This window comes from Serinus canaria, chromosome 5 (genome assembly GCF_022539315.1).
Source record: "Serinus canaria isolate serCan28SL12 chromosome 5, serCan2020, whole genome shotgun sequence".
NCBI classification, from domain to species: domain Eukaryota; kingdom Metazoa; phylum Chordata; class Aves; order Passeriformes; family Fringillidae; genus Serinus; species Serinus canaria.
In genome coordinates, this window is record NC_066319.1 from 29,839,201 (window position 1) to 29,851,617 (window position 12,417).

General features: G+C 36.9%; 1 protein-coding gene across 20 annotated transcripts in view; it reads right to left on the reverse strand.

Annotated features, from left to right (window-relative positions):
* The window catches only part of GPHN (gephyrin), a 271,212-nt gene that overhangs the window by 15,817 nt on the left and 242,978 nt on the right, over positions 1 to 12,417 (reverse strand). For 16 of the 20 annotated variants that reach the window (XM_050975921.1, XM_050975918.1, XM_050975916.1 and 13 more), the window contains one exon: positions 3,606 to 3,677. The exons of the other annotated variants lie outside the window; for them this stretch is intronic. In XM_050975921.1, coding sequence (XP_050831878.1) covers positions 3,606 to 3,677 — 72 coding nt within the window. The remainder of the gene's footprint in view (positions 1 to 3,605; positions 3,678 to 12,417) is intronic. 20 annotated transcript variants of the gene reach the window in all.

A 12,417-nucleotide genomic window follows, 5' to 3' on the forward strand; every position in this document is an offset into this window, starting at 1 on the left:
TTCAGAGATCTCATCAAGCTCGATGACATTTCTTCTTGAGGAAAGATGGGATTTGATCCTTTAAGATTAACTCTCATTTTTTAACTGCTCATTCAGCTGAGGTGACAGATTTCAAAATGAATAGATGAATGCAGCGAGGCATAAAGACAGAGTCTGTCACCCACTTCTCACCTCATGGCCAAGAGGAGTATTTTGCATATCAGTAATTTGCAGGATGCAGAAGGGTGCATAGATGCCATTATTTTTAGCCAACTAAAATCCACCTTCTGTAGAATATAATATCGGATGTAAATCAATGCATACATTTCACTGAATGCAATTCAATGAACGAATATTTGATGGTAATAGGAATTCTGTGTTTTGACTAGTAAGGTTTTTGAAAGCAGAAGAAAATCCAATTTTGATGGTGTATGTGGTAACATATGGACACACTTCTGAAACTGTATTTGTTTCAAAATTCTCAAGTGTATTTCATCATGTTCTCATAATATATCTTCTTTTACCTTCTGTGGTATTTCCCTGGATCACTCTGAACAGATGCAGTATGTTTTCCCTAGGAAAATAGGCCAGCTTGTGAGGAAAGCTGGAATAATTACAGCAGCTTTTGGCTTGTTCAACATAACTATGTAAGTTTTGTCTATTTGACAGAAATATTAAAGAATCTGTCTTTGATAGTTTTTGCTGTTCCTTTAGTTGCTGCTGCAAATACAAATGTTTTTTGCAGAATATTCTTTTTCATGTTACATTTATGAACTCTTAGGGATTTTGGTTAGAGGCCTTCAATTAGAGGTCTTCAACTTTTTGCTGAAGTAACCATGATGGCTGTCTAATGCCTTATGTGTTTTTTTTTCTATATCAGGATGATAATAGATTTTCTTCCACTGTTTCCTTGACCTGCTTCAGAAGACTCCCACTTATATATATGCCAGAATGACAAAATATCAGAGAGGTCAGAAAAACAGATAGCCATGGGAGTGCTGCAGGAACAAGTCTCATGCACAGAAGCCAGGTGCTTATGCACAGTGGGCACATTCCTGCATGAAGGGCCCTCGATCACATCCTTGAGTGCTGCTTGTGTACATTCAGCTACAAGCATTTCAGTGTGAATTGTCATTTTTTCCATAAATGCTAAAAGAACAAGACCAAAGCTTTGATAACAGCTGTCTTCAGTTGCTGTGCCATTGTACTGACTCTTGAGCACTTAATTCACTCTAAATCCAGTATAGTGTATGTCCTTGAGTGTAAGAAGCAGCCTGAGAGCTGCTGGTTAATTAAAAAACTATTCCTGGCTATTTTTGCTGGCTGAAGATAATGAACCTTATCAGTACACTTACCAGAAATCCATTAGTTTTTCTAAGAAATTGGACGAGATTACACAGGTAAAGATTTTTATTTTATCCTCCTCCTTACAAAGGAAGTGAGTCAATATGGATTCACTGAAAAGTTTTCACTTTTTAAGTGCACTGGTGAGTCTGAAGGGCAACTGTGGTTCTGCAATTATTTCACTGAGAGCACTCATGAAATGAGAATTGGCTTATACTGACACAACTGAAAGTAAAATATATGATGATGTAATTAGTGCCAGTTGTTTACATATAGCAAATAATATCACCAAATCTGACATATAGTCAAATGGCATTGTAATCACTGATTTTCTTACCTTTTCATTTTACTTTAGCTTCAACTGTAAGAGCAAATTTTAAGTAAATTTAAAAGGAATTTAAAATTAATTCCTTCCCCCTGAAAACTGGTGTAACTGCTATTGATCCACAGTATGAATGTCTCTAGGACAGGTAGAAAGGCAGTCCCTAAAAGCAATGCCTCAAAATGAAGGCTTTCTCAAGGAAGCTCCATCCCTTACAGTACTATAACGATCACTTAGAAAAATGTCTGTCTTCAGAACAAAAATTATTTGGAAGCCGCAGGTTAGAGACAATATAAAAAGACCTTTAAAAATTCTCTGTCATCAGCTGTGTTCTAAAACAAATAGTTCTTTTTTAGAAAACACCAAATGAAATATGGCATTGATTTTTGTTTACTAAAAAAAAAAATTAAAATTCCCCATGAAGAGTAAACTACAGTGTTAGAAATAAGTGAAGAGAAGGACTGAGAAACTTATCCTATTTGAGACCAGCAACTTAATTTTTTTGACAGCTGCTAGTTTGTGGAAGGAACTAGAACTTCATCTGTCTCTACAATACTGGACCATATTCCTTCAAGCACAAAGATGTTTTTAACATAACAAAATGCCCATTGCCTTTTCTCCTGCTCTGGAAGCAAAAGCATTTTTTATTGCTCATGCTTTGGGTAGGAAGACTTCTAGGGGCTGGTTTTTGTTGGTGCTTTCCCTCACACTGCTTAGAAGAGACCAAAGGCTCATTTAATGTTTTATGCAGTAGCAATAAGGTGTGAACTGACTTGTATGAGGAATTCCAAGTCCATCACCTGCTGGTAGATTTCATCTTTTAAGTAATTTCAGATCAAGCAGACAGTCTGTATCACATTCTTCACATTAATTTAAAATGCTTTAAATACTGAAGATTCTCATAAATTAAGTTTTTTTTTTTGATGTGTAGTATAGCAAGAGGCTTAGTCCATTACATGAGGAAAACCTAGATTTATAACAACCTGGCTTCAGCATGACTAACTAATTGCTAAACAAGAACCAGTTTTTTGAAAGCCAAGGATATGGCAGATTGACTCAGTCATGAGAACAGCAATATGTTTTCCAGTATGCAAAGCAAATATTAAGCTATAACCCAATCCTCCAACTTTTTCTTACAAAAATGGGCCCATTTACCCCAGTGAGGACCCCACATGTGAAGTTTTCAGGTATTAGTCTTTGATAAGATTTTCATTTCTTTTCCACCTATTTTTATTTCCTTCATGAATGAAACTATAGAAACACATTGTTTCTGTTAATGGAGAAAATGACAGGTGGTTTATTCTCCCTGTGTCATCACTCCTGCTCTTTGGGCCTGTCTGTGTTAGAGGGCAAATTCTGAAAATTAATTTATATTAATAAACCATCTCCCTAAGTAAGATGCAGTATATAATTGCATATGTATTTTGGAAAAAATACATAGTGCATAGTTTAGAGATTTCCTGAATATTTCAGCCTGCTTTAGAGATGATCAGCATAGTGGTGGAAAACCAAGTATGCAGTATCACAGACTCACAGAACATCCTGAGTTGGAAGGGACCCATGAGGATCACAGAAGTCCAACTCCTGTTACGACTGAAGAATCACAGCAGTGACTTCCCTGGACTCCACTACTACCTTCAAGCGGGATTTTTCCTAATTGGCTCAGTTTTTAAAAGGGAAAAGCCTTGATGGATAAAGATGTTTGCTGCTCCTGATGAGTAATGTAAACATTTTCATTTTAGCCACGCTGTGGAGCCATGTAAGTCTACAGTGCACTGGTGCATAAGAACTTAACTGAGAAGGCAGTGCTACTTAATGGAGAGAATAAAACACCATCTGCTCCTGTAGGCAAATTGGTTGGATGTGTGCTCGAAGCTCTGCCCTGACAGACACCTGGCCGAGCCTGCCTGTGAGCATGCACGTGCCTCAACGTCCCAAGTGGTTTAAAAACAGTGCTCACCAATCTGGTAGGCCTGTCTCCGCAGTGTTCTGGAAGCTCTGTGTCCCTTCTTCTTTAAAAACATCTGGCTTCCTGAGGGTAAAGGAAGCAGAAGGGGTATAATAAAGAGCCAGGGAAGGAGAGAGTCTCCTGGGGTCAAAGGGAAGCTCTGTGCCCAGCTGTGTCCCCCTTGGTGGCTCTAGACATTCAAAATCACCGTGGGAAATGCTTCCTCTTTGCAAGGCCAGCCAATGGGAGAGAAAGGGAGTGCAGGGGAACATCTTTCTCTTGCAGTTTGGATGGGCTTCTCCCAAGGAATGAAGAGCAAAGTTATGGAAGTATTTAGGCTCAACTGGGCATGCCAACAAAGCATAGTTCATCTTTCCTTGCAATGTCTATGGAGAAACTTCTTTACTCTTGACTTCAAAACAAAGCAAAAAGAAGTGTTAAACAACTTGACGTTTTGGAAGGAGGACCACAGATAATGGGAAAATATTTGGAGATGGGCCCCATTGAAACACTTTTACTCACACTTTTAACTTCTTATTCAGGAAATAGGTCTCAAGGCATATTAACTGTCACCGTCTTAACTTCAAGGGGGAAAGAGCTGTAATTATCCTAATTTTATAACTCCATAGTCAATAAAGATGCCACTTCATTCATGAGAAGCTTCACACCCTGCTGCAAGAGGCAGGATTAGAAAAAATGTCCAAAACTGAGAAAGTTACTCCTATCAAGACCTTATTTAAAACAATTATTGATTTGTTATGAATTCCCAATTATGAAAGCAGCATTACCTTTTATATAGTTTTTCTGTGAAAAAACTATTTTTAGGTAGTGTCTTTGTAACAGAAATGTGAAATGAATAGAAATTATTTTTTTATAGTCTTAAATGTAGAGCAATTAAATGTTAAAAATATTCATTGGAAATGAAGATTTATAAATATACCCTTAAAAAAACCCCTGAAATCAGATATTCACGATTGACATGGACCATGACATCAGACATCACTGTGTGACTCTGGAGTCATTTCTTTGTATCAGCTGGCTGGACAGTTAACAACAACAAAGTCAACCTCCCTCCTCAGTCCATGGCCAGCTGATCCTGCACAAGGCAGCTTCAGTCTGGCATTTCAAAGATCACTTCTGTGCACACTCATGTCCTGTCTGACTGGGGAATGTGACAAGAAGACTGGGCCAGTGTCCCTACACTACTGTTACACATGCCCAAAGTCACTGCCAACATGAAATCTAAAATCCTCTTTTATCACCTTGTAAATCCACGCCATGTTTCTCCTCATAGTTCATAAAGAGGGTCTGTCAGATTGAATGCATACTAATGTTGATAGGAAGTGATGGAAAAATATTCAAATTATTCCGGTTAAAAGTTTAGATGTCCATTTCTTTCTGACAGGCTTCCCAAGAAAGCCATTTCCTAAAATGGCTTCAGTCTCTCATTTTCTCTTCTATTCATTGACAGAGTAACAAAGTCAATCTCTATTTCTCAAAACGGGGTCCCTATGTCATGAAGTGACCCACAAAAGACTTTCGGATTTAATAAATGGTCCCAGATTCTGGTTTAACACCAACGTTATGGACAGCAGTCTCAAAACTCCAAAATCTTTTCCAGCATGATGCTAAGCTCTGTTGTGTAATTTCTGCTGCTACCAGTCTTCTAATTTTATGCTTGTACTATGTATTGTCCATTAGAATAACATAAAAATTAATTTAATTCTCTGAAATAATACTTAAGAGATTATTTGTAACCAGGAGAAATGATTCTCTTTTTTATGATTTAGTATTTAAAATAGCGTGAGAACCTCCCTGAACTTCCTTCTGTTTGAATCGTAAATAAATACCCAATCTCACTTTGAAGTGAATATCAAAGCATTTGATTTAGTTTCCTAATAACTAATTATGATCACTGTTAAAATTATGCTTTACTTACACTCTGAATCAGTCTAACTTGAATACACAGGCATTGCTGCTGAAATAGAAACCTTACTCAGTTTGTTCTCCATGTGGCTCAGTATTACTGGAAGGTAATCAAGGGATCTTGTGAGAACATCTGTTGAACTACGCAGCCTGAGTTCTGGTATTACTTTAGTACACAGTTCATCTTTTAACCACTTAAGAAATCTAATGGTTCTTGTCCTGGGAATACAAAAGTGAGGACAAAATTAACCTTCTAATTCTAGAGGAGATTAGCTATATATATATATATATATATATATATATATATATATATATATATATATATATATATATATATATATATATATATATATATATATATATGTGCTAGAACTTGTGTTTAGATGAGTCTCAAATATTTTCTTAAATCTTTACTTCGTAGGATATAAACCTTCAGCCTGTAAATTTTACCTATATTCTTTAATCCTCTATATCAATTCATATTTGGCTGTATTAACAATATACTTAACCCAATTTTCTAAGTGATTCCTAGCACTGACACAGTGACCCATCTTCAGTGTTCTTCTTTGATTGTTCTGTATCTACTGCCTTCATTAGTTTTCATTACTTTCTTCTAGGATATTGGTAAAATTTCAAGCCTCAAAACCTTCTCAGTGACTTGGGCACTCAAATTCCTATATTTGCTCTAGGCACTACGAAGGTTGAAAGTCATTAAAGGAAAGGATACTTTGGCCTCTAGAAGTCAAAGTTCTCTTGAAAACAGAACTTATCTCTCCACGGACTTTTAAAATTGTTAACTTAAGCCTCAAAAATAGACCATAAAAATAGTAATTTTTATTTTCCTACAACAAATAGATTCCCTCTGTTTTCAAAGATAGGATTTTCAAAGCATTCTGTCCTCTTTATTATCTGCTCTTTACTGTCATGTGCTACTACTGAGCTGTGACTCTAAATGTGCTAATTCAGGAAGGAGCCCATGCTTGTGTTGAACACAGTCAGGAAAATGACACACTGCTGTGCATTAGCTTTGCACCTGTCACCTCTATAGCATGGAATTTTATTACCTGTCACATTATATAGTTTTCTTCTGGTACAAAAGACTCCCTTGGGACTTGCACTGTCCCATTTCACAAGTTCTTTTTTCACCTCTGTTTTGGCTGAGACATTCCTTTGTGATTTTGAAAGATGTGCATTAGATGAGATGACTTGTCAATATGACAACTTATTTGAAGATTTCCCTAATGATTATCAAGAGTTATTGTGACAGATATTAATCATTTCTGCTTGAAAAGGAGAATATTCTTGACAGGGCACAAGGAAGGAGAGGACATCCACATCTGAATCACCTTCAAACCATTACTCTGTGTCCCTGCATTCATTAGGCTATGATCAAAATTGATAAAACCATTGTATTTTGAGTAGAACTGGAAGTGAAGTCACTTTAACAAAATCTAATATTGTGACATTTAATGTACAGTCTTTCCTCTAACAAGCATTTTCTTGCAGCCACTTTTTAAATGATACTACTACTACTAATTTTGTTCACAGTAGATTTGCTTTTACCCAAGCTGGCATCAAGCTGGAGCAGGGAGAGACTAGGATTCTGTGCCTGGACTCTGTCCATAACTCATATTCTAACTCACATGATGATATATATCAGGTCAATATATCAGGCATGAGCAATTTTGGACTTGGAGCAGTTTCTCCACTCTCCTCCCTCCGCTCCAGATGTTCCACCTATATTATAACAGTAGTAATTACATGCAAGCCTCACAAATACAAAAGATTTAAACCTTTTTTTTGGGATGACAAACTTAAAATTGAAGCTGACTAAATCCTTCAGTAAGGTTTCAGTATCCATTCAAAATTTGAAGAGACTCTATCAAATCTTTTATTTTAGGGATATCACAGAGTAATGCTGTTACAACAGCAAGGGTGATTTTTAATAGGTTTATCTGTCATTTAGGAGCTCTATGTCCAACAGTATGTCAAAAAGGAGAGGTAAACAAATAAGAGACTAAACACTTCCCATGTAGAAAAGCTCTAATAAACTGCTGATTTAATAACTATTCAGATAAATCTCTCAAGCAAGTGATGAAATAATATGAATTTCCTGACTTTTTCTCCTAAAGAGAGAGATTCTTTCTCTCTCCACTGTGAAATCACAGACTCATAAATGAAAATGCTGTTGGAAGCAAGTAAATATTATACATGCCTCTGAGAAAAATGATAAGGGAATTAGAAAATAGGGAAAAGAATGCAGAGAAGGGGAAAATGCACTCATGTAAACAAAGGTAAAAGCAAAGGAAATTGAATTCATTACATACGTGATCAAAACTCCTTAGCAAGCTTAATAAGAAAGTCTCTCATAGAAGACAAGCTGTCAAAATGGAAGATGACTTTGTAAAACAGAGGCCCATCCTGCAGCAGATTTTGCTAGGGCTAAACTTAACACTTCAAACAATGGAATACAAAGAACAACACAAATGAAATAATCAGACATAAAAATATCCTGACAATTAGACTTATACAGATCAGATCAGAAATGCAACTTCTTTTTATCATTGGTTTCCAAAAAACCAAATAAATTCATAAGCTATAAGCAAAGCAAATGAAAGCCTTTTTAACTTGGTCTTGTTATTAGGAGGCAACATTGAAAAGTACATTGGAATAGCAACTTTAACTGGCCAGGTGTTTTTTTAATTTTTTAGCAAGTGTGTCTGAGATTCAGACAAAATATGTAAGACACAACAGTAACAACAATATCAGAAGGGTTCTTCCTTTCCTTAGTTTTGCATTTGTTCCTTGTGCTTGCAGTAGCTCTGGAAATGGATTTATCTTCCATTTCTACTCAGAGATGTGATCTTTTCAAACAGCTTGGCTTTTACGTGCTGAGAACACAAACAGAGAAACTTTTGGCTTCTGGCCAGACCTAACTTCAGCTGTATCACATTCTCAGGTCTCTTTTCTCCTATTGCTTTCTTCTAGGATTTCAACTGTAAACTTTATCTATGGGTTTTGGAATAGCTGTTTTTTATTTTGAATATTGAGTAATACATACAATTTATGAGAACAGAAACTATGGTGACAATCTCAGAAATCATTAAAATGCTCCCAAAAGAAATATAATATTGGTTTCAAATGAAAGTACAGCTTTAGGCAAAGTCAGACTTGAGTGGCCAGTTCAAAATGTAACTTCACGTATGATTAATATGCAAAGGCATCTTAAAAATGCTTCTAATTACTCTTCAGAAACCCAGACATTCAGTGTGCTTCCCATCTTTTCACATTTATCACAATCCTGGGCTTTAAAGCAGCTGGACAAGCTACCTAAACACCCCTGAGTGATTTGTATGCTGAAATTACACAGGAATAACCTCTAAGTTTGTCTTTGCAAATACTACTCTAAAAACATTTTTATGCTTGAATATTAGATCTGCAAATATGATTGAAGAGGATTTCCATGGTTATTAGAAACCTGACCCATTACAGCAATTGTAATACTCAACTGTGCTCCCTATTAGCTGCTGTCTCACACTCCATTAGTGCTTATGGTGCACAGGAAGTGATACTCCCAGTAAAATTAAGCAAAATTCACCCCATGAAAATTGTATTAAAAAAAGGAAATGGGAAAACAACTACCCAAATCTAAAGTATGGAAAGAAAGAAATATATACCATGATACATTTAAAAAAAAAAAGTACAAGTTTTAAATTTTTCCTTCTGAAAAGTATGTTTCTACACCAGTATTTTTACTGCACCAGTAGATATTGCAGGCATATAAAATCTTCCTGTTTTTCAATGTCTGGATACATATTATACACACAAAATACACATATATATGAGCACACACAAACACACAGAAACTATGGTTTAACTTCAGTAAACCATAAAACAGACACTGAAGGCTTGTTCCTCTCTTCCACAAACATGCTAACTAAAGTGTCAACATTGTACCCTTTGTAACATCTTTCTGGTAAGTCTCCGGCACTTGCTCAAGTGCCACAGTACTCCATCAAATCAGTCATGTTAGTCCAGATATATGTACTGAAATATTTGTAGTGTATGGGCAACACTCTGTTAGCTTTATTACATAATGAAATAACACCGTACTTCTTATCAAACTGATTTACACTGTTGGGTTTTCCTTTTGAGTGAAACAGAGCTGCTGGTGCATTTTGCTGTAAAGATATGGATTGGGCATGTGAGTGTGGAAGAATGGCAGAAGACTTGCTAAGACTGAATCCTGATATCTGGTGCAGAAGATTCTTAGCTAAGTCAACAGTACTGAATTATTCTTTCAAAACTTACTGCAAAGTATACTCCGCCATTGGAGGCTCCTTATTTCTATTCTATGAGCTAAGGTAATGACCACTGCAGAAGCTGCTTTGTTAGCATGAAACAGAAAAAAGCAGAAAACCAAGCATTTAAAAAGAACTGAAACTACCTTTGCCAAGCTAATGCTATCACAAGACTCAGAGATCATTTTAGTGGCTAAGATTCAAAAGAATTCACCTCTCACATAACTGAAAGCAAAGCTGCAGGCACTTCCTTAGACTGATATATTTGTTTGCTGCCTGGTGCTCAGCTAGCATCTGACAAGTAAAAAAAGGTAATAAAATACACTTGTAAAAAATGTAGAAAAGCAAAAAGTTCTCATGGGCCTTAAATCTCACTCGCTACAAGAAAGACATTCCAAAGAATAGCAATGAAGCTGTTGAAGGATCTGGGGCACGTCTGATGAGGAGTGTCTGAGGGACCTGGAATTGTTCAGCCTGGAGAAAAAGAGGTGCAGGGGAGACCTTATCACTCTCTACAACCACCTGAAAGGAGGGTATAGACAGGTAGGATCAGTCTCTTCTCTCAAGTAACTTGCGATATGATGAGAAGAAATGGCCTCAAGTTGCAGCATGGGAGATTTAGATTGGATATCTGGAAAAATTTCTTCTCTGAAAAGGCCATCAAGCATTGGAACAGGCTGTCCAGAGAAGTGATGGAGTTTCCATCCCTGGAGGTATTTAAAAGACATGCAGGTGTGGCACCTGGGGACATGGTCTAGTTGTGGACTTGGCAATGCTGGTTGGACTTCATGATCCTAAAGTCTTTTCCAACCAAAATGATTCTGTGATTCTAAAGTTATTTGCCATTTATTACTGAGAGCTTTCAAAATTATTTATCTTCACAGACTCTCCATGCCTAGGAGGTCACAGAAACAATTCCTGAAGGCAATGGAGTACATAGCTACAGTTTTGTGCAATGACCTTAAGTTAAACTCTCATTTTGATAGTGTTGGCTTTACAGCAAAGTTGAGACTATACCTGTTTGATTAGGACAAAGCCATAAGGAACAAACAAGCTTTACACCCTTATTTTTCCAGAGGGGACTACCAGGGAAAGCATCTTTCCTACCATTTGTTACCAATGGATGAAGCCATTGGTAACACAGGATTAAGCTGTCATTGACAATAATGTTGGTAACAGTAGCTGTTACTTTTACTCCTGCAGGTGGTAAAAAGTTCCACCTACAGTATTTTGCTGAAGAAAACCCCTGACAATCCCTCTACACAGAGATGACTCCCAGGAGGTAAGAGACTTTTTGTGACTGTTGTCTTTTTTCATAGCTACACAAATCTAGAACCTGATCTCTGGACATAATAGTTTCATTTGAAAACTTTTCTACTTATGCTTTAAAGTTTAAAAAGGTCCTTATAATATAGAAAGCTCTATCGACCCAGGACATTTAGATACCACTCCTGGAAAAAACAGCCTCATTAGTTTAGACTCTGTATGACATCACCACCTGAAACTGAAGCATTCATGGGCAGGAGGGCTGGATATTTCTTGCTGTTTGGAACTGCAGTGGTTTGCTAGGCTAGAGAAGCAGAAAGGGATACCTGGATGCAGTGAGAGTATCCAAAAGGGTTTGCCTTCCCTAAGATCACAGCTGTGATGTCACATTCCCTGTATGAATACTTCAAATTCAGCTGCATTTCCTGCAGCCACCATGCAGGTTGGTTTAATTATTGCAAAACCATGCAGTGGCTGACCCATTCATACACTTTCTGTCAAGCTAGTCATGTTTTGTATTGAATACTGCTTTAGGGAAGACTGGGTTTGAAATGACCTGCTCTGTAATAGTAACCTGGTTGGATTCCCTTTTAGTCCCTGACTGGGACCTTGTCATCTGCTCATCTATTTTTCATTTTTTAAATTATTTTTACTTTTAATTACCCACTGGGATGAGCTGAACAACTCCCTGTCAAACCAAGTCTGTCAGTTGGTTTGATATCCCAACTGAAAAGCAAGAAAGACTATTCAAAGCCTCCAGGTTTCAATACATTGAGGAAATACATTATGCTGAGAAACTCAAACCATGGATAGCAGTCGCTGCCCAGTCTTGGGAAGGACAGAAAGCTGAACACTTCAATCATTTATCCCAGAGCCCTCAAGAGATGTCACTTCACTACCACTGGGAAACAAGGAGCAATCACTGGCAGATGAAGAGAAAGACTGATCAGTAGGGTGCTACTCTGTGGCAATCAAAGTAAAGACCACTAAAGTTAAAAAAAACCCCAATTCTTCTACATATTTCTAGAAATGATGACCAATATGCAGCAGTGGGGCTTTCTTCAACAGACAATTACTCAGAATATGACAAAATTTTATACTCTAGATCAATTTTGGCATGGAAAATAAACTCTGAGAGAAACTTTCCTTCTCCCTTTATTTGACCACAAAAAGTGTAGCTGCTGTAGAACTGTCTCCCCTTATGTGTTTTAAGTATAGTGCTTGGAAGGATACTGCAGCAATAAATTCAATTTGCAACAGGAAATAGATTATCTGTTTCAACAAACAGAATGCAAAACAAATTAAACACCATGAAATATTTTTTTTTTCCA